The 21,650-nt window shown below is 51.5% G+C and overlaps 8 protein-coding genes across 8 annotated transcripts; 5 read left to right on the top strand and 3 right to left on the bottom strand.

The window, feature by feature from the left end:
- Positions 1–76: 76 nt before the first annotated feature.
- Positions 77–428, top strand: PtrM4_153640 (uncharacterized protein; the record flags this gene model as incomplete). Its single annotated transcript, XM_066110299.1, has 2 exons — positions 77–320; positions 376–428. Coding segments are annotated over 2 exons (297 nt in total), but the record flags the coding sequence as incomplete, so codon positions are not given.
- Positions 429–1,318: 890 nt separating this feature from the next.
- PtrM4_153650 (uncharacterized protein) lies at positions 1,319–3,403 on the bottom strand (the record flags this gene model as incomplete). Its single annotated transcript, XM_066110300.1, has 5 exons — positions 1,319–1,330; positions 1,362–2,103; positions 2,209–2,578; positions 2,627–3,034; positions 3,094–3,403. 5 exons carry the CDS (start codon positions 3,401–3,403, stop codon positions 1,319–1,321), a joined length of 1,842 nt encoding a protein of 613 aa, XP_065958670.1.
- A 5-nt stretch (positions 3,404–3,408) lies between these two features.
- PtrM4_153660 (uncharacterized protein) lies at positions 3,409–3,651 on the bottom strand (the record flags this gene model as incomplete). Its single annotated transcript, XM_066110301.1, has 1 exon — positions 3,409–3,651. The coding sequence occupies one exon, from the start codon at positions 3,649–3,651 to the stop codon at positions 3,409–3,411; it is 243 nt and encodes an 80-aa protein (XP_065958671.1).
- Positions 3,652–9,687: 6,036 nt separating this feature from the next.
- On the top strand, positions 9,688–10,962 carry PtrM4_153670 (Cyclin; the record flags this gene model as incomplete). Its single annotated transcript, XM_001937739.1, has 2 exons — positions 9,688–9,903; positions 9,955–10,962. The coding sequence occupies 2 exons, from the start codon at positions 9,688–9,690 to the stop codon at positions 10,960–10,962; spliced, it is 1,224 nt and encodes a 407-aa protein (XP_001937774.1).
- Positions 10,963–11,945: 983 nt separating this feature from the next.
- Positions 11,946–12,378, top strand: PtrM4_153680 (uncharacterized protein; the record flags this gene model as incomplete). The annotated part of the gene is made up of 2 exons (XM_066110302.1): positions 11,946–11,954; positions 12,013–12,378. 2 exons carry the CDS (start codon positions 11,946–11,948, stop codon positions 12,376–12,378), a joined length of 375 nt encoding a protein of 124 aa, XP_065958672.1.
- A 1,454-nt stretch (positions 12,379–13,832) lies between these two features.
- On the top strand, positions 13,833–15,222 carry PtrM4_153690 (uncharacterized protein; the record flags this gene model as incomplete). The annotated part of the gene is made up of 6 exons (XM_066110303.1): positions 13,833–13,857; positions 13,915–14,047; positions 14,100–14,568; positions 14,632–14,842; positions 14,900–15,123; positions 15,175–15,222. The coding sequence occupies 6 exons, from the start codon at positions 13,833–13,835 to the stop codon at positions 15,220–15,222; spliced, it is 1,110 nt and encodes a 369-aa protein (XP_065958673.1).
- A 3,794-nt stretch (positions 15,223–19,016) lies between these two features.
- On the top strand, positions 19,017–19,475 carry PtrM4_153700 (uncharacterized protein; the record flags this gene model as incomplete). Its single annotated transcript, XM_066110304.1, has 2 exons — positions 19,017–19,139; positions 19,188–19,475. The coding sequence occupies 2 exons, from the start codon at positions 19,017–19,019 to the stop codon at positions 19,473–19,475; spliced, it is 411 nt and encodes a 136-aa protein (XP_065958674.1).
- Positions 19,476–20,293: 818 nt separating this feature from the next.
- On the bottom strand, positions 20,294–21,127 carry PtrM4_153710 (uncharacterized protein; the record flags this gene model as incomplete). The annotated part of the gene is made up of 1 exon (XM_066110305.1): positions 20,294–21,127. One exon carries the CDS (start codon positions 21,125–21,127, stop codon positions 20,294–20,296), a length of 834 nt encoding a protein of 277 aa, XP_065958675.1.
- Positions 21,128–21,650: the final 523 nt, after the last annotated feature.

A 21,650-nucleotide genomic window follows, 5' to 3' on the forward strand; every position in this document is an offset into this window, starting at 1 on the left:
CGTATGTCCTCCCCTCAACACCCCCAACCCAGCCCCAAACATCATCACAAGAACCCATTTTTCTAACGTTTCCCAGGCCCAAACCCTCTTCGCCCTCGCCGCCGCAACAGCAACAGCAATCTACGGCACCGTAACCGGCGTCTTCAAAACCGTCCTCGAGCCCTACAACATCGACGCCTCAATGGGCTCGCGCATGCTCTCCACCCTCTGGCTCGCCGTCGCCTTCAGCATCGCCTCGGGCTTCTTCTGGCTCATCAGCGTCTGCTGCTGCAGTGGCAAAGCCCCCATAAGAAGGTTTCCGTCGAGAAGACTCCGTATACGTATGAGCGCGTTTCTAGCCCCGCGTTTGGTGGACAGCAGGGACATCAGATGCAGGAGTGGCCCGGGTCGCATCAGAACAAGGGGCCCGCGGGTCCGACGGCGTATGAGCCGTTTAGGTCGAGGGTTTAGATAACGTGAGGTTTGGTTAGGAGGATGTAAGGAGGGATGTGAGAAGGGGAAGGGGTGAGGGACTGACTGTTGTTTAACGACTTGTATGACCATTTGCTTTTCTTTGGATTTTTCTGTTCTGCGAGGGTGAGAGGTGCTGGGTCGGTATACCCGAATGGCGCTTTCTTGCATTTGGGCAACGGTTTTGTTTACGGGGTGTTCTTGCATCTTTTACATGGCGTGTATCGTTATCAACATACCCGGCAGATTAGGGATGAGCGAAACTGAGATGAACAAAACAACATCATATACATATCTATATCTACATCACATCATCCAAAAGCTTGCTGTGCACGATTCGCATGTTCAACACCAACATCTACATGACCAAACACACGCAACCCAAGTCTCGGAAAATCGACAAGGTTAATTTCTCTAACCTAACATGCATACACACACATATACGTAAACACAACCAAAACCCCCTCACTGCTGTTCATGACTTCCCACAAACCTAGGCGGAAGATCCAGATCCCAACTCGGCCGCTCCACCAGCACCACCTCTGGCGCATGAACGCCATCATCCGCACTAATGGGCACAATACCGAGTATAGGGCGGTACTTGAGCGTATGCCACCACGGCTTAGTCTGCTGATCCTCGTCATGACCGTTTTGCTGTTGCTGGTGCTCCTTACCGTCTTGCGTGTTTGCCCTACGTAGACTAGCCAAGGGATTCGCGTCGCCCTCGGCATCGTCGTCGTCATCGTCCTCAGCGTCTGATTTACGCAGCGGGGCATTAACATCGATCCACTTCTGGCGTGCCTTTTCGTCGTCGTCGGTCTGGAACTTGCGCATTTTGGTGACGGGGGCTTCTTTGGGGGGAACCGCGTCACCAGCGCCGCTGTTGTGTTTGCTGACAAGGTCGCGCTTACGCTTCTTGCCCCGTGCTGCTCGGCGTCGGAGACGGTCGTGTTGAGGTCTTTTCCGAGGTCGAACATGAAGAGCCATTTTTCGCCGTAGAGCCACACGCGGCGTTGGGAGGTGGAGGCTGATATGTCCAGATACAGCCTTTGGCGGGGAGGTCGAGTTGCTTGTATTCGCGTGGGTAGCTGGAAGGCGGGTTTCTTCGCGACCAGTCGAGAGACGTCAAGTTCGAGAGAGTTGGTGTTTGAGAGACAAGGAGGTGGGTAGTCGCCCGTGGGTAGCTCGTGGGAGTGAGGGTGCGGGTTTTGTCTCGTGGGGTGGACAGCGGGGTTGCCGTTGGGTACTGGTTGAGTCGAGGCGTCCGGGGTGGGTTGGAAAGAGAGTAGAACGGGCGTTGCGTCGAGACGAGGGAGGAGGTGACCAGAGGGATTTCTTATCCAGTGCTGGCCGAGGTATGTTATTTGCTCATAGGACTCTTCCTCGTCGTCTGAACCATCGGCATCTTCCATAGCTGGGCTTGAATCATCGACGTCAATCTCTGGCGCGGTAGCATCTTCGTGCCCTTCAATGACCCATGTATCCACATAGCCAGCCAGGTCAACCACTGCGAAGACGTTGCCATCTTTGGAAAAGTTCGCATGTGCGATGGATCGTTCGTAAGAACCCGAGGGGCGCTCAGTGAATTGTGGGTAGTCATATCGCGATCGAGTCGATAGAGAGGCTGTACTTTCTCCAATGCGCGAGGCATATCTGTGGGATCGTTTGTCCGCACTATCCTAACCAGCCGTACCTCGTCGGTTGCTAGGATTGCTGCAAGCCATGTGCCGGCTGCGGACATCTTTAGTGATTTTGCACCCGCAATCGAAGGCATATCGAGCTTTCGTATACGTAGACCGGCCCAGCTCCTGCCTGTGGATGTAGCAGCTGGAACAGCTTAACCATACTGGCTGTTGCAACAGCCAAAAGCCCACCATCTCCGAAATCGATACCGATATGATGTTCTCCTCTCCTTGTAGAGCCAGGCGTGCGACCACCTTGGGCTTCTCCGTACCGTCATCCTGGGGTTTGACACGCCATATCCGCACTTCTGTATTCCACCAACTGACCAACAACCTTGCGTCGGGGGCGCTCGTCAGAGGGGGTGTAGGAGGCAAAGCTGGAAGACCACGGCTTAGTTCCCTTCCGAATTGACGGATAGGGACAACAATCGGCTGTGTGTCGATACCTTTTTTAGTGTTAGTTTAGCCATTTTCAAATCGAAGGGTTGCCATACCTCCGGTGACCACAACGCTGAGTTTGTTGCCTTCGTATGTCGCCATGGTTTTGACATCATGCTCATGATGCCTCTGGTGTGACACCTTTCGCCATTTTCCGCTCTGACCAGATTGTCCTTTCTTGCTTGTGTAGAGACAGGTGCGGCGATCCATACCAGCACTGAAGATGCTGCATCCGTCGCGCGTTACAGCGAGATCAAGTACATCCGCCTCGTGTCCAGATATCCTCTGCACCTGACTGTAGTTCTTGCCATTGTAGATCCGAATATCACCAGTCGAGTCGCCAGATACGAAATCGCCGTTTGGAAGGCACTTAACCTTCCACACCAAGATTTCCTTTGGTCCGCCACTGGGACCGCTACCTAGGGATATGCTTCTGATGACGTTGCCATTCCTCGTATCGAACACTCGAATCATGCTGTCCGCAATCCGGCCAATACAGTGTTCTGATCCTTGTATGTGATACTCAGTGCGCGCGCCTTCTTGTTCGTGGCGCGAGAAACGAAGCGCTCGAAGGTGAGGTCGTTGTCTTCTGTAGATAGTAAAACGATTGTTCCATCTGCGCAACCAGCGACTAGTTTCTGGCGCATATGAAGTTCTTTTGCGCCTTTCGCCATATTCTTCTGCCTAGGCTGAGCAGCGAAGCACCAGACTTCGCTGTGGTTACCGTCGGAATGGCGCGCAGGAAGGCCGGTGATCAAATCCCATTCTGTAACGCTACTGGAGTAGCCGATACTGAAAGCCTCAGGCGCCGGGCACAATCTTTCCATGCGCATTGCGCTCATCCGGCTCTTGAGTCCAGGCAAGCCCTTCGACGCTCCTGTTTACCCCCATAAAAGACCTTCTCTTGCAACCAAGAACCCTTTGCTGGGTTCCATATCTCGATGTTTCCATTTGCGCGTCCAATCGCGAGTCGCAGAGAATCTTGTTCTTGCTGCCCGTGTTCGGCTTCCGGGTGTGAAAAGGCGAGCGCGTTGATTGCAGAAGGCGGATAGGGCACGAAACGGGAGCGGTGAATGTCCATGATTGGCGCTGGGAGAGTTGTTGCGCCTCGTTATATGGTAATCTACGCGCACGTCTACAGGCTGAGCGCTGACATCAAGGCAATACAGACATTGCGACGGCCGAGCTTGATCTTGAAGTTCTCTCGAACTCTTGGCGAGACGACTTTTCGGTGGGTCTGACCGGAGCTCGGTCACAGTTTTTCCGAGCTATCGACGACCTCCGCATCTCCTCCGCAGCAACCTCACGATATTATCCACTGCAATGGCAAAAACATCGCAACAGAACCAGCTGGACACTCAGCTGTTTTCTCAATTGCTTCATACTATGCTCCTGAACATTCACTCGCACCATTTAGTCCCTGTACCGCAGCCTTGTGCTATAACCTGACTCCGCGCTCCACGAGCATACCCGAGAGCCATCACGCCGGTTATCGACACGTTGAGCACTATAAGATAGCGACCCTCACCTCACAAACATACGGGAGACTTTGCTATAATCAAGGTGTTACACTTGGACGGCAAGGGAGCAAAGGAGCAGGTGGGCATCCCACGCTGTGCCAAATATTGCATGGCTGGTTTTTGCAGTAAGGTGCATTTGTAGTTGTTACACGCAGCTGCTGTGGCTCTAATTCAGACCATATCATGCAAGCAAAAACAAGACAACTAGCTCTGTTGAGGCCCTTGAACGCTGCGGCCAAAAATACTCGCGGTGGAACGAGACTATACATGATGGCATTGAAAGTTCGACAAGCGCATTGCGTCGATAAGCATAATGCACTCTACGTAGAGTTCTGGGCACACAATCATGCTATAGATATACTAGCACATCAATTCGCAATGGTTCTGGCCTTGTCGTAATGATTATTGCACTTCGATACTGACGTCGGAGGGGCGTTGATCTACATTTTCAATAGCCCCAGCACCGCCTCGGCAAAATGTCGCGACGGGCTACCTGTTGAGAATAGCGACGGCAATATAGCGCGAGTCAAGACTAGCTTTGGCGCCCACGGGCGGACCGAAATCATCGTTTCAAGAACATCGTCATGACAAAACCGTTGCTCTAGAAGCGTTGGTGGCTGAACGCACGTGGGAGCACCGCCTACGGGTGTGCATGCCGGGGCTTCCGTTGATGGTGTTGTGAAGCGTCAATTCGGGCATCCCTTCGCTACCAAAGTCTGTTAGGCTTAGGAGCATTAATTGGATTTAGTTTGGCTAAGTTTGCACAGCTGAAAAAGCAATCCGAGAGCACTAAGGGGTTGCCCTGGGTAATAATGATTTCAAGGGCACACGACCAGTCAATATCGGAGGTTGCGTTAAGTCGAGATGAAGGCTACGATGATCATACTCAGCACACCCACAAGTGTGTCATGGTACCTTGCGGTGGTGTGAACCATAAGGTTGCGCGTATGCGGTACGCGTTCAAGGTCTTGTTTCAGGGGTTTCGTCAGGGCTAAATAACCAAGACGTGTCTGGAAGCAATTGTGTTGATGATCTCGCGATGAAGCAAAGGTCGAACCTTGCCAATGTCAAGTCTTACGCTTGGACCGTCGAGCGGGGTATGTCATAGTAAGCGTTATCACTGCGGGCCTCATGATACGTGCGACAGTCAGTCAGCCGTGAAGGCGTCGGAAGATTGTGGTGGCGACAGGCGGGAGCCACGTCCCCTCACGTTGATTGATGCAGCAGAGCGGATGTTGAAGTATTGAAACATGCAGCATGCTTCCCGCAGCCATTTCCACAGGCAGTTTAAAAGTCTGCTCATCCTCGGTGGTGCAAGCATGCACAGATGTTCTGACAAGTGCATGCAGTGTCCAGGTAACGCGCTAAAGCGATGGAGCTGGAGGATAGGGATCCTTCCACGTCTCGGCGCCTGGTTGCTCGGTGCAGCGGTTGACGTCTTGTGATACCGACAAACATTTTTCTGCCACTGATCCGCTTCTTGACGAATTGATGAAAAAGTCGGAGCAAATTTGCGTACAAGTACGTACAAGTAATGGAGCTGACAGTCAAGATGGCCCACAATCAAAGTGAGGTGGTCCGCCCGACACAGGCGAGCACGGAGTAAGATGAGAAAATAGGCTGCATTTCCAAGGTTTCGTCGCGTGCGCACAGCTCAAGCACTTTTGGACGCGTTTTCTTCGTGACGAGTGACATAATGGCTGGGTCCTGGCCGTGCTGAGGTGCAGTGGTGGCTGGGGGACGACACAATTACGGAGGTCGGGAGAGCTGCTAGCTGCAGCGACAGGCTGAGGCAAGACGGTTGGAGGATCAACATGAACATGGCCGAGTGGCCGTGGCCGTGTCGTGTCGGCATGGTGCTTTTTTACTCAGATGATGAACACGCAAGATTGCGCTAACACTAACATGCATGGCTGCGAGATGATGGGCCAAGGCGCATGTCGATATCCGAGGACGCATCTCATCGTAATTATCTGCCAGACGGGTTGCGAAACGCGGTAGATTGAGCAGCATAGGCTGATGGAGACATGAAGCTGGGGGGGCGCTGACATCACGTGTTTGCTGACAGGGTGAAGCCCTGTCTTGATGCAACACCTGTGTGTGTGGGCGACAGCATAAGAGCAACAGGTAACAGGTAACAGGTAACAGGCAACAGATGCGAGTTATATGTGGGGATGCGGCCGCATATGCTTGCACTTGCACCACCTCGACACCAGACACGGCTGATGAGGGCAATGCACCCGGGGAGAAAGCTGAGGCTCGCCTAATCTTAGGGAGCCGCAAACCCGCATGCTTCCTTACTCAAGATGCCTCATGCATAATCAAAAAAAATAACTGTCCACGCTGCCCGCACCATCACGGCGTCAAGTCAATCGTTGCTTCTTATGATGGTGATGGGGTAGGTCATGTGTTTGCATGCGGCGCAACAAAGCCCTCGTAATAGATGACCCGGTCGTATCAGCCAACCCCCCGCCACTGTCCAGCAAGGGAAGGTCTACGGCTGATTTCTGGAAACTTCGCAGTCGAGGCTTGCCAGAAACCCACCGAGTCGCCCAATTTGTACGAAACCAAGTTAGCTTCCGAGACGCGTTGCTAGTAAAAGCTATCAGAACGCGTGCATATAACCAGATTACGGGCGCTAGACGCTACTATCGAGCAGCTGCAGCCTCGGATTACCAACTGCAATCCCCGTCATGATGCCAGAGTGAGAGTCGCCCCAAACCATGGACATCTCCAACGGGCGCATCGTTTGCCAGTCCTGCAAGGGACCGTCTGGACGTGGTACACGGCCGATTGACATGCGGTGCCGACGTTGCGCACAAGTCCCCTATTCAGCAAACAACCATGTCGACCAACATGAGCAGAAGCCGTGGAGTCGACCGTGGCCTCTTGAATGAATCCACCAAAATCTCCTCCTGACTGTAGATGGTATTGACAGCCCCCCAACACGACCCGGTCACCCAAGTCGACCACAAACCGTGTGCGCGGGCAGTGTTCGCGGTGCGACGCGTGACAGGGATGCTGCGTGCCGGCAAGCTTCTTTTTATGTGTTAAAAGGAGGAGCCTTGCAACTCTCATCAATAGTAAAATTATGACGATATGGGACCCCAGGACTCTGCTTGGCGCGAGTCTAAACTCAGCTGTCCGTCCCTATGTCAGGGGAACCACGACTCGGCCTTACTGCAGCGTAGGACTGAGCCCACAGCGCGCGCGCACAAATAGTCGCCGCTGCAGTCACAGTTCCTCGTCGACGCGGCTTGGGCTGCGCGGGTGAGTGACGGCCTGACCAGCGTGGTGGTGGTCAATGGTGGCTGTTCTCCTCGCCTGTCCCCGCTCGAATCAGGGCCTTGTCCAGCTCCGGTGAGGCCGCTCATGCAGAGCTATACAAGGTTGCAGGATGGGCCTACGATCGCTGTCCAATGTATCTGTCGCCTGCGCACAGGAAACAAGTTGCTTCGGACACGGCCAAGACCTGCATAGGGCACAGTGGCCGGCACTCAGTCTCGCTGACTGCTAGTGGACTGCATTTGACCCCCATGTCCAAGCAGAGACAGCGTCCTGAAGCCCTGGCGCGTGCACAGCAGCGGGTGCGAGCGACAGCGAGCGGGAGCAACCATTCTGGTTATATTTGCGGAAGATGCGGACGGGACTAGAACGCGTTCAATGGGCGTGTCTCCTGGACGAAGCTTCCCAGACGCAAAAAACGCCATGGATGATCCACAATGGGGCACGACGGCGGCGGAACACGCATCGGTTGGCTGGGCGCTGTGGGCGTAGGACGTTCCCTGTTCCCAGCTGTACATGTTGCCGTGTATCAGAATCAGGTTAGCTCAACCTCCTAGGCCATGCTCGCCCAGTCGTTTTCTCGAAGCTGCGTCCGTCTGTATCGTGCTCTCTCTTACCTCCTCACCCTCCTTCTCATACCTCTCTCTTTAAACTACGGTCGAGCACGGAGAATTCTTGGATCTGATGTGGTGCTGACGATTTCGGCTCCTATCTTTCCATAAAACTCCCATCTCCTGCTCCCGGTCCCCAAACACCCGACCGCCGTCTCTCCTCGAATAGGACCGTGAAGCGTAATAGACTCTCTGTGCCTTCCAGCTTTATTCATCCGCCGACTGCCTACCTCGTCTCTCGCTGGACGTAGAGATAGCTGAGAACAAGCGCCCTCGCTGTACTCTAGTCTCTTGCTGCCTCTACAGTCGTCGCCCCAGACTTCTGTGCTACCAGCCTCGTGTGTGACAATCCCTCGGTAGGTGCTTACTTTTCTCCTGTTTGAACTCCGCATGCTTCCGCTAGTACCTGGATCCCGTTTACGACAAGTGTTCAATGCCATGGCCCGACCCGATTTGGAACCAGGAGATTGTCTGTCTGGCAGTGCAAAATATCGCAGGATGAGTGAGGATAAGGATTGGGCGAGCCAAGGGTGAGGAATTTAGGTATGAGGTCTGGGGAATGGTCTTGGACTATCGGCTGCATGCCACACCATCGGATGGCACCTTCCTTCTACAACGTCGATAAGAAACCGTCTCGCCAATACCACCACGCTTCGCTTCACCCAAGATTGCATACCACGCCAGCATCTCTCATCATGACCCACGCGACGGCTTCACCTCGACTGCAAGCTGCCAGTGTGCTACTGCGCAATGGGAGACTTGCCAAAGGGCTATACTGTATCGATTGCGCCTCGCCGGCTCTTACACCGCCTATACTTTCGCCTATCGTCAGGGTCATATCGCCACTAGGGGTATGCCTACAAACGCCACGCCGCCTCCACACCGGATTTCTCCGCCCCATTCCACTACGCGTAGTGCTGACTACCGTCATTTCAATTCACTGGCCGGACCGCTACCAAGCCGCCCTTGACAACAGGGGCTCCGCTCTCATATATGAACAACTGCTGACAACATCTTGACATAGATCGTCCACTTCCAGCTGCACCTGTCTCCGCAACTAGCGCCGCATAGGTCGTGAGTCAGTAGTCGCCTTCACTTCGACCGATAACTTGCTCACAACCGCCTAGATACTGTCGCCAGCACTGGGATCTTTGCATTCCATCTCTTGGCGATTTACCCCTACCCGGCGGACTCGTTAGCTCGTGCTCTGCCCCTACGACCTCCCTTCTCACCGTGGGAACAATACGAGACCGCATACATCGCCCTGTTTTCTGGATGCCATTAGCAAGGGACTCTTTTTCTCCGACTTCTTCAGCTGTCTCTTTGGTGTTTTTACACTCCGTTCACTCTTTACCCTAATTGTATTAATTCTACAAAGGTATGTGCCACAGTCACGGCCTCGCTTAACCCGAAGTCGGAGGTGCCTGACTTGGACGCACGCTAATGCACCTGTTCCAGGCCCGTCAACCATATACTCGCCCCTCAAGCCACCGAGAATCGCCAACCACGGACCTTGCTTTACATATCAACTAATCACCCTCTTTGTACCAGTTGCCTCCAGGCTGCCACTCTCTAGACCGGCTCATCATTTGACGCCATCCACTCACTCACAGCGAACGTATCAACACATCGATCGTCCAACCACTAACCACGTCTATCCCGGAGACCTGACGACTACTATTTCGACACTTCATCAACAAGATGGCGTACTCCCAACAATCCCAGAGCCGTTACGGCCAGTGCGACTCATACTTTGTAGAGTCACATGATGACGGCATCTACGCTATGCGAGCCGAAGCTAGAGAACGCCACCGAGCAGTATCAAAGATGCAGCAACGGGCCATCGCTGACGAGCTTTCGAAACTAACGGCTGATGAATACCAAGAAGACATAATGCAGCACATGATGCACATGGAGGTCAGTGATTGGAGGAAGATGATTACCGAATGCACCGCTAACCAAGCCCAGTCACAAACCTTGCCCGATGTCAACTCCATTGACATTCAGACCGAAATCCAGTGGTTCATGCGCCCCTACCTCCTTGACTTCTTGGTTGAAGCTCACGCCGCCTTCCAGCTGTTGCCCGAGACTCTCTTCCTCGCTGTCAACCTGCTCGACCGCTACTGCTCGCGTCGTGTCGTCTACAAGCGTCACTACCAACTTGTTGGCTGCGCTGCTCTTCTCATTGCCGCCAAGTACGGCGACAAGAAAGACCGCGTCCCTACCGTGCGGGAGCTGAAGTCGATGTGCTGCTCTCTCTACGACGATGAGATGTTCACCCAGATGGAGTGGCATGTTCTGCAAACTCTCAACTGGGTCATCGGTCATACTACTGTTGATGCATTTCTCCAGATTGCTTTGTTAGAGGCCCCGTACGATGCTGAAGTTGAACACATGACGCTTTACATTGCTGAAATTGCTCTCTTCCATAAGGAATTTGTCTCGACGCGACCATCGGTTCTCGCCCGCTCTGCTCTTGCCCTCGCGAGGTGTGTCTTGTCTCGACCCCAAGCACGAAACAGTGAATGGGCTGGTGCCTACGATCCCCAGACGGTCATTGGCCTTTCCAACCATCTCTACCAGCCGTCTCCCGTACTTGCCCGCAAGTACGCCTCGATCCACCTGTCAGCCGTTTCCGCTACCGTCGAAGAGTTCCTACAGCGACAAGCACAGATTGCGCGACGAGGGACCGGCCCGCCGACACCCCCACCGACTGTCACCATCGATGAGCCAAAGCCTGCGTCAGGCGCCTATGTGCCCCAGACCCCTAACAAGAACCCTTATGGATCTGTCATGCACAACGGATGTCTTACCCCGCCAATCACCCCCGAGTCTGAGCAATTCACCTACGGTCATGTTGTAAAGTCGCAGCCTGCTTCTCTATACCCCACGACGCCCACGCCAGAACATGCATCGAACGGACAACACAATGGGCAATACTACCAGAGCCAATATCTCCACCCCCAGCACATGTAAACGATGACCCTCGCTGGGCAGTGGCTGTATATCCTTCACCGTCGAAAAAACTCAACTGTGGTGGACCACTTTGACAAGTCATCGTGCGTTCCGTTGTACCAAAAATATCTTGTGTGAGAGCGTCATAGCGTTGGTCTTGTTTCTCCAGCATTTACAAGCGTCTGTTTTTGTCACATTTGCCATTTTCAAGACGCCCCTTTTTCTTTCGAGCAACTTTCTTTTGTCTAGGTCCCGACCAAAAAAATTATACAGTCATTCCACCACTACCTAATGTCTCACTCGGCTTACACAGTCGGCGTAGGCTGCGGTTGGTGGAGCCCAGGTCAGGTCCCGACAACCTTCCTTTCTGGATATAACATCCATCTAATACGGGTTGTTTGGTTCCTGGGCCCCCGGGCACGAGGGGAGGAAACACGCGGCTTTTCAGGCTGAAATTGGTACACAAGCAAGCACAACTAGGCTCACTCGCAATTGTTGTTTGCTTAAGCGAGCAGAGATACCCTTCCTTTCTCCAATTCCAAACTTTTTTGTCCTGGCTTCTTGTTTTGATTGTTTGATGTCCTTCCCCCATCTCCTTTTTGCACATGTTGAGGTGGAAAGGTGAAAAAAGGCGCGTGTTCATGCTATAGGCATGGGTGATGTTTAGATTGGCAGGGCTCCATCATATTGTACTGGACGGCAGGGCTGACAGGGCTACGAGAAGAGCATCCTTAGTTTATAGAATTGGTTCGACCAAAATCAATGAGTTGGTATTCCACGAACGCTTTGTTCTCGTGTTTCTGTTTCAGCGCACCGTGTCTTCCTGGGGACATCAACCTGGAATTGGCGAGCGGATTCTATACACCATGCGCCGCAGGGTATGTCAACTCGCCACGCGTTTCAAAATAAGTAATGCCATCGCGACTTGCTTAAGATTGCCTCGCTCTGCCTCACGCTCAACGAGCACTTACCTGCATGTTCATCGTTTGCAGACGCCGGCGACTATGCCTCTAGTGAGTACAAGGCGGCAGTGCGGTCCTATCAACGATTCCAAGACACTAACCGCTCAAGCTCTCCATCACCACCACCGGACCATCCCTAGGGGCTTACAGTCTCCTCTCACCCTATAGCGACGATGACACAGCCTTTGCCCATAACACGCTCTGTCCGCGATATGCAGAGTTAGACCCTACGTCGGCGCCACCGTCGCCCGCATCCATCGAGTCGTTTGAAATCTTGGACAGCATACCATGGCGGAGGGGCTACATCTCACTAGACACACCTGCAAGGCGCGGCAGCACCACACTATTAGAGCGCTGGATGAGGAACAAACTCCGCGCCATTGCCATGCTTTTCCTCGTAGCACTTGCTGTAGCCGGCTGTATCTTGGGCGGATACCATCTAGCCGTGTCCAAGGCTTCGAAAAGCAACAACTGAGGCGCACAGACAAGACGGCCTTTGTCCTAGCATATGACAGAATCAGCGCATCATGGTGCGCGTTTTCCAGGGAGAGGTTGGGGAGGTGAAGTGGGGGCCGCCAAATGGGACCGGTCGCCAGGCACGTAGTCTTCCTTGCTAAGTGTTGATTTTTGAGTTTCGGCATCTCCATCACGTGTCGACTGTAAGCCTCAGCTTGCCCAGGTCCAAGGCCCCCCTCCCCAAAGCAAAAGAATGACAGGCACAAAACACGTAGTGGGCGCGGCGGGGTCCGGAATGCCCGAGGTCAAAGATGCCTTGCAAGGAACATCCCTTTTAGCCAGCTGAGCCCGACTTACGCCAGCGACAAATATCGCCGGTGTTCCGCGGGGCGAGTGAGTGAGCGGAGGAAGCAGCGCGAGAGGCAAAACGACTACGACTACGACGACGTGTTGGATGGTGGTCAGACAACTGAGACTGTACAAGGAAAGGGATCACCACTGTAAATATATCTTGGCTGTGTAAGGAACGAGGGTTGGCCACGTTCGCCGGCGAGATACGATGCGATTATCGTCCGATCTTTGGTGGTTGCGTTGGCGCGCAAGGCTGGGATAGCCCTTTCTGACGGCGTGGCTTGCGTTACGAATACGGGGTCAACGTTACGCGTCCCTGTTTGCTCGGAATATGCCCGCGCAACGCGTTTCAACTAGTGCTGAATCGATGATGGATGAGATGTTCAAGATGGTAAACCCCGCGGAGTGCTTGTTCACATAAGTTTTAGTTTGGACACGTGATGTTGTGTCGTGTCTTGAGGTTCATTATCGAAATCACGTGCTACGTGTCTTATCGCGATTGCGATAGTTGTAGCTTGAGAGCACAACACCTCAACGAGTAGACTACAAAACAGACTCACTTCAGATGTATGATAAACAGTCATCATATCAGTCAAATGATGATATAACAAATGTCTGAAGTCGATAGCAGCAAGCCACTGCTCTCTTCCTCCCCGCTATCACGTACCCCTTCTCCCATGCCTCCCGCATCAAGCAAACGCGCAATATGGCCACTAGTCCTACTTCTCGTGCTAGTCCATCTATCAGCAGTTTTGTACACACTGCCTCTCAACAGAGTCATAGAGCTACGGCTGTGCCAGGAGCACTATGAACGCAACGACCCGTCGCTCATTCAGCCAGACGGGTCGATACCAGAAAAGCTGTGCAAGATTGATGATGTACAGCGACGTTTGGCTTGGTTACAGGGGATTATGGAAACAACACTTGTTGTTTGTGGTATGTGATAGTGACTGCAGCAAATTTGCAAATCCCTAGCCTTGTGACTGTGCCACGGGGTAATCAGGGGTGTAAAATGGCTGACACGAACTACTAGACTTTGTCGTGACAATACCATTTAGCTTCGTCGCTCAGCGTTGGGGGATCCGAGTTGTACTCTGGTGTAATCTCATACCGAGGGTTTTCATGAGTGCCTGGGCGGTTGTGGTTGGTATGTGTTTCCGCTCTATGATTACCATAGGAAATATATCCTGATTCTCGCAACTAGGCCGTTATTCACACATCCTACCAACGAAAGCTATTATCGCGGGACCTTTCCTCAACGTACTGGGCGGCGAATGTGTATTCCAATCCACAATCTTTACCCTAACCTCCGCGCTGACAAGCGAATATGTGCAGCGGTAAGAAACACACCCAAAGCCATCTTTCCCAAAACCTAACAAAACATCTCAGTGCATCCTACTTCTCCTACATCAGCTCAACATCCTACGTCGTCTCCTTCATGGGCCCAACCCTAGCGTCCTTTACCATGAGCACAAATCTCTGGCTCCCCTTCTGGCTCAACATGCTCCTTCTAACCTGCGCAATTCCCACCATCCTCCTCCTCCCCGTTACCAAAAGGACCCCAAATATTCTTTCAACTCCACACGGCAGCATATCCAATGCCCACACAGAAGAGGAATCCGGTCCTCTTCTCGAAACCACAAATCCCAGTCCGGATCGCTACACCACGGCATTCGAAACGCACACCAGCATCGTCCAGAGTATAACGCAGTCTGTACGCAAACTATGGCGATTGGTGATTGGGCGGCGGAAATTTCAGGTTTTGCTTTGCTCGTTCTTTCTCACGGCGCTGGCGAGTTCGGATACCAAACTTCTAGTGCAGTATATTTCGAAGCGGTATGAGTGGACGTTTGCAGAGGTAAGCGATTGATTTTTTTTCTAAATAGAACTTTACAGTTTCAACTAACATGTTCTGTTGTAGGCGGGCTACATGCTCTCAGCCAAAGCACTGGTAAACTTCACGTTACTAGCAATCATAATACCGCGTATCATCCACACGTCAATGTCTACAAAAACCGTGCATGGCTCCGAGGTTCGGCTTAACATTCTCGGGGCGGAGGTAAGTATCATAGTTTCTGTGCTTGGCGTGCTATGTGTTGCAATGGCTGCGAAGTTTTGGATGATGCTTACTGGTAAGTTGTGTTATTTTTAAGGTATTCTTGGTTCACACGGGTAGCTAATACTGTTAGCGCTCATCATCTATGCCTTGGGGTCTGCACTACCGGTGTTTACCATGTCGTTAGTCAAGTCGCCGCTTATCGCGTTGGCGCACTCGGATATCCAGGACTTTAGCATTGTCATGTTGACTAAGACGCTTGGGTCTTTGGTTGGGGCTCCTTTGATGGCTGTGTTGTGGGTTCAGGCGATCAAGATTGGGGGTTTGGGGTTGGGATTGCCGTATTTTGTGTCTGCTGTGAGTGAAGATGATATTTGAGATGGAGAAATAAGCTAATCGTTCTTGCAGTGTATATATCTCATGGCTGCGTTCGTCATTTCACGCTTGAGATCTTGAAGGCACGCTCCCGTGCCAACAATCAATGTCAAACTATCCCATCGTTGTTTGCGTCACAGAGCACCAGATCAGACGAAATTCTAGTCAGGTTTCATGTATTATCTACCAAGTATAGGTGAATCATTACCGAGCTGTAGTAGCGCGTTATGGTCTTGAGTGGGCGAGCACGACTAAGCTGAGCCTGGTTCCTGACAATCCCCTTCTCTTTGTTACGCGTACCAGCCACACGCCCAACGACCCCAATTATCTAGAGGATCCTTGGTACTAGCCACGCTGTATTTGATATCTGAGAGACCTCTTGATGAGAGAACTATAATGTTCGGCACCTGGCCACCGCAGCGGGGCTTCGTGTGGCCAAACCCCTTGGCGTGGGGGGTTCGTTGTCAGTCTCTATTTGCGTTAGTATATAGTTATATGCATTTTGTTATAGTATAGTGAAGTTATTAAACACACTTACGCAAAACCGAGTTGAGTCTGCCGGGTAATTGAAGCCGGTGGGGGGCAAGCCAAAGTCATGATTGTTGCTAGCACAAGCATAATATTGCTTTGCTAGTGCATGACTTGAGAAAAGAGCAATCGCTAGACCCGCAATCGACTTCATTGTGTGGAAAGAGCCAAGTAATGTGCTGATTTCGGTGCTTGTGGGCAGGAAATTCGGTTGCTTCGGGGTGCGAATGTGTGATTCAGACGATATTCTGGTGGAGTGTTGTAGGCTGGATGGACGGTGTCGTGGAGGAACGTCTTACCGTACCTACAGACAGAATAAATGCCCGAAAACTTGTAATTGCCGAACAACTACCCAGGCCTGAGCCGGTACCGTGTCCAACAGTCAGCTCAAAATACGGTACCGATGCTGGTACCATGGTACAGTCGACCCGAGGCACTCCGCCCCCCTCCCAGAAAAAAAACTACCGCATCCAAAAGTCTTCCAATGACTACATCGACGCAGCGAATTTGCGATCAAAGAGAACCCCTAGCCAACAAAGTCAATGTGTGGTAGTGAACGCTTACCAGCAGCGACCAAAAGGTATGTTGATAATCTGTAAGCACTGAAGAACTACCACTCTTCTTGCCGCTTTTAACCCCTGAGGCTAAGTTTGGCATTAACACGAGCTTTACGATTTTCTGACATCTACATTGATGGTTATGTACGGAGGTGCCTGTCAAAAGTTTGCCCCCCCCCCCCCTTGTCAGAGGGCTATAAACACTATTCCAAATTCGGTAGTTGCTCCGATTGTACGTGGCCTCTGCTCACATCACAAAGCGATCGCTTTTGACAAACTACCTAACGCTTTTTATCAAATCCAAGCCTTACAACGAATTACAGTGCTGCGACTCGTGCTCTTGCTGTTTCTCTTAAAGCAACAGGTAAAGGCAACGGCGAGATAACCGACTTAACGGGTATAGAGAAGCGTACGCTTAACAAGATATACGCCCGAGCGATTGAGCGTGGATTTGACCTAGCGGAACGTCCACTCAACCTTCAGGACGAGCATGTACAAGATGCACCTCGATCTGGCCGTCCGTCAAAGCAGACTGCGGATACGTCTTCTGCTGTAGTGCTTACAGTACGCCGTGATCGCTATAGAAGGGAGAAATTATGTACTGACATTGCTGGTATGCTTAGAGAGAAAGGGATCGAAGTCTCAGCAAGCACTGTTTATCGTATTCTTAAGAAAGCTAGGTTCAGAAAGACGAAACCGACAAGGAAGCCTAGGTTGACGAAGCAGATGCGGGACGATCGACTTAAGTAGTGTTTAGAGCATAAAGACTAGACTCTTAAAGACTAGAAGAATGTAATTTGGTTAGACGAAACGAGTGTGGTATTACTCCATCGACGAGGTGGCTATCATGTGTGGCGTAAGGCTGATGAAGCTTTTATACGAAGCTGTATTCGAGAGCGTTAGAAAGGCTATTCTAAGTTTATGTTCTGGGCTTGTTTCTCCTACGATAAGAAGGGGCTATGCTATTGCTAGATGCCTGAGATAATAAAAGACAAAGAAAAAGCTAATAAAGAGATAGAGGAGATGAATAAGAGCCTTGAGCCGCTAATGAAAGAGCAATGGGAGCTTAATAATAGTATGCGTCGACTTAATCTATGAGCAATACCTGGCTGAAAGCCTTAGTGGCGATGGAATTAGAAGAATGGCAAGCTAGCTCGTGGTAGAGGTTCTAGCATTGATTGGTATTACTATTAAAAAACGATTCTTTAACTAAAGCTACTGCCCTTTGCGCCAGACTTGCTATCAGTCAGGTAACTCAGTTAGAACTGACTGAACTGACTGCCAAGACTCAGTTCAGTCAGTCAGTTGTTAAGGCTGCTGGACGTCAGTTCAGTCAGTTCAAGAAGCCTCTAGACTGACTGAACTGACTGACGTTGGACTGACGTCAGCCATTTTAAGGCCGTATTTTGCAGCCGTGATAGCCACTTCTGGTGTTGTTTGAAAGCGGCGACAAAATGACGCTAGTCATAGATAGGCATGCACTAGTCCTATATAGGTTAAGGGTAAACTGTTTAGCTAATTAGAGTTTGTAGGGTACGCTAGTCTTACCCAGCAAGCTCTACGCGTCTCGCCCGCTACAACCACTCGACGCATATTTTCTTCTAGAGTACTTCATGTCTACTCCCTCTAACTCAGGCCTCCGCCGCCTCATCGAATACGATAAGCGCGCTTCTCCTCGACCGTCGCTATCGAACGCGCCTACTATTAGCGATACTGCGTGCGAGGCTCAGGCCGATGAGCCCGTTGTAGTACAGGCGGACACACCCAACGACGACGACGACAACTACGTCGGGCTTGATTTTAAGCGCGTGCCATACCTAGAGCGGCGCCAAGTTGAGCGCTGTGGTCGTGGCGGGCCAAAAAGCTGGATCTACCGCCACGGCTGGGGCGTCTGGCACCGCAAGCACAAGAAGAACTACTAGCTTTGCTAGTACTGCCACCAACGACGGCAGCAGGAGGCGTGCTACGAGGCTGACAGCACTACGAACGCTGGCCGACACCTCTCGAGCAACAGGCCTGGGCACTCACTTAGACCTGACGGACCTATACTAATTGCTAGCTAGGAAGGCAACATTATAGGCGCGCTTGCAAAATCACAAGTACATATTATAAGGTATAGAAGTATCGCAGGAGGTAGCAAATAAGATAGCAGTAAGCTTTTTAACCTCTCGATTTTAGGACGCGCTAAAGGACTAGGTAGTCGCGGACAACTAGAGCCTCCGCGTAATAGAAACGCCGTAGTTTCGAGCCATAATTGCGGCCGTGAACCCGCTAGCTAAAGCCCTCCTTTAGCGTAGCCACTAAACGCTCCGTAACTATATTATTGCTAAGTACAACGTATACGTACCAGCCGTTGCCGCCTACCTTTGCAAAGCCTAGTCGCTTATACACGTATCCTTTGACAACTAGACTTCGACTAGTGGGTAGTATGCTTTTACTGGTCTCTGCGTACACTACCTTGACGGTGAGGGCAAGCTAGTCGACCACCTGCTCGGGTTGCCTAAGCTACATAGAGCGCACACTAGCAATAATATAGCCTCTGTAGCAGCGACAATACTACGGCTATTTAGCGTTAATAACGCAAACGTTAGGTACTTTGTGCTTAACAACGCAAGTAACAATAATACTACAGTTAAGTTATTAGCAGAGGAGTTTAACTTTACCGCAAGCGAGCGGCGGCTTTAGTGTTGCTGCTACATACTTAACTTAGGCGCGCAGTTAGTGATCTAGGGCAAAAACCGTAGCGCGTACGAGAATGATGCCGCCCACCTTAACGACGAGGAGAAGTACATGGATGAGTGGCGCAAGTACGGCCCTATTAGCGTCCTCTTTGACGTGATTGCGTCTATATGCACGCCGCAAACTCGACAGCTGCTAGAGCGCCTACAGCGCGAAGAGGCGGAGACTTTAAGCGTTACGGCTAACGTCCGGCAGCTTGTTAAGCCCGTTAAGACCCGTTAGAATAGCTATTTTAATACCTTTGTGCGCGCAGCCAAGCTATACGGTCCTATCGATAGCTATATTAAGTATAAACTTGAGGAGCAAAGCGCCGCAACAGTAGCTTTACGACGCCAGAGGAACCGCGAGCAGCCGCCTGCTTCGCAGCCGCGACTATATATACGCGAGGGCGGCCTAAGTGGCAAGGACTGGGCGATAATTACGGAGTATATTCAACTCCTTAAGCCATTTGCGGAAGCTACACGGCTGCTTAAAGGCCGCGGCCTCTACGGCCGCTATGGCGCTATATAGGAGGTTCTAGTAACGTTTAAATAGCTGCTTAACCAGCTTGAAGCTCTTAAAGACCGCCTAAAGGACATTAATTACGAAGATTCTAACGCGCCTAAAGATTATCTTATTACGCACGTTAACCTTGCGCACAGTAAGCTTGCTAAGTACTATACAAAATTTAACGACGCGCCTGTCTACTACGCTGCTACAGTACTCCATTCGCACTACAAGCACCACCTCGCGGCGCTCTAGAAGGTGCCTAACACCTATATTACTGCCCGCGACGGCGTGCACTATCGCGACGGCTGGCTTAATAATAATCACCAAGCGTTCCTGCGCATGTGGTAGGAGCGGAAGGACGCTGCCGCTATTGCAGCTTATACGGTGTCGCCGCCGCGTAAGAAGCCCTAGCTAGGGTTATTAACGTCTCGGTCAGCTTTTCTACAGTCGTCGATCGAGCACAACATACGGTAGGTAGAGGCAAGCCTAGCAGAGGATGAGTATAAGATCTAGAAGCGGCAACTAGCGTTAGCTAAGGAGGACTAGCTGTCTCTTAACCTGCTGCTATACTAGGAGTTAGTTGCTGGGCAATTCCCTATACTCTCGAAGTTTGCTATTAACATACTAACGATACCGGCGGCAGCAGCAGACTGCGAGCGGACTTTTAGCGAGCTTAGCGACATGTTAGGTACGCGGAGACTCCATATAAAGCCAGAGCTTATTTTAGCTTTGCAGTGTTTAAAGCAGACTCCGCAACAATCAATCGATTGACATGATTGATTCCTATATAGGTTAAAGAATTACTTCATTAGGCAGCCTTTAACCTAGATAGGAATCAATCATGCCGATCCGATTGATTGTTGCGGAGTCTGATCACAGTAGATCTGATGTCTTGCATACTCTCCGTCTTCAGCCGCAACAGTTGATGCAATATCAGAATGCCCCAAGGAAATAACGCCTAGGGAACCAGAACTGCTCTCAACCTTTCTCTCAACATGGCCGCTGTCGGGACGACTGATCTGATCCTCCATTCTTTCAATTCCTGGCTCACCGGTAGAAAGTCGAGTAGTGATCATTGAAGGTCGTGTTCTCAAGGTTTCTTTGATACTCGGCTCCGGATAGTCGTTTTCAGACCACCCCACCTGAATGGCGCGTTCTTGTTGAATTTCCTCCTTGGTATCAGTACCAAGAAGCGTTTGCGCTGAAAGTACCGAACGAGAGCCATGATCGGATCTCGAATTTCTACTCAAGGAATATGCTGGTCGTTCTCCCGTAATGTTACGATCCCGTTCGATTGTCGAATCAGGTCGATCAGGGCTCAATCGTGACCCATCCAAAGCTTTCTTCGTTGCCCCGGAAGAGGTACTCCAGGGTCTGTTCTTCCTAGCGTTGGCCATGACTACTTTGCGAGCTTCACGCGCCGTTCCTTCGCCTCTGAAGTCATCAGGGTGATTAACGACAACCCTAAGCAAACCTCCAGTGTCCGCCCCTGGAAGATCTGTGTGTCCTTCAAGTACAGCAGCAGAGGCCGCCATAAACCCAGTCTGACCCGACTCATTCACTTCGCGGCTGTCTTCCATGTCCACAGCATTCCGAGGAACGGGCACATTGCGTTCAATCTCACTCTCCGATTCGACATCGACCACACGTGGTCGACGACTTACACGAACCATCGCTTAGAAATGCAAAACTTCCGATATGGCGAGAGCAGAATGCGCTCAGCAACAGCATAGAAACAGACGAAGGAATAACGAGAAAGAAAGGGAAGAGAGTGAAGAGCAATGCGATAATCAAATTGCCCGCGCAAACTAGCACAGCCCACAGCCCGCCAGGCTGCATACGCGGTATACCCATTCAGGCGCCACGCCCACCACTCAGCCATGACGCCACTGGGGGCCGATTCAACCTTGCGCGCACAACCGACATACGGTATTCGTTTCAAGGTACTTGACTTTTGGTACGACACTTACATGTACCCATGGCCTGATAAGCTACTGGGAGGACCGGGATAAAGTCTTGCGGGGGCTGTGTACTGCAGGTTGCAGCATGTGGTGAGGCAGTAGTCCAGCAAACATGTGTAGTATAGGCCAAGAGTCAGCCTTTTGGTCTGTCGGCCTCTTAGTCTGTCAGCCTTGTGGTCCAGCTGGATATAACAAAAAAAGCTAAAGCACAGAGTAGATGCGAAGTCGGAAGAAG

This window comes from Pyrenophora tritici-repentis (genome assembly GCF_003171515.1).
Source record: "Pyrenophora tritici-repentis strain M4 chromosome Unknown M4_contig_00034, whole genome shotgun sequence".
Classification (NCBI taxonomy): Eukaryota; Fungi; Ascomycota; class Dothideomycetes; order Pleosporales; family Pleosporaceae; genus Pyrenophora; species Pyrenophora tritici-repentis.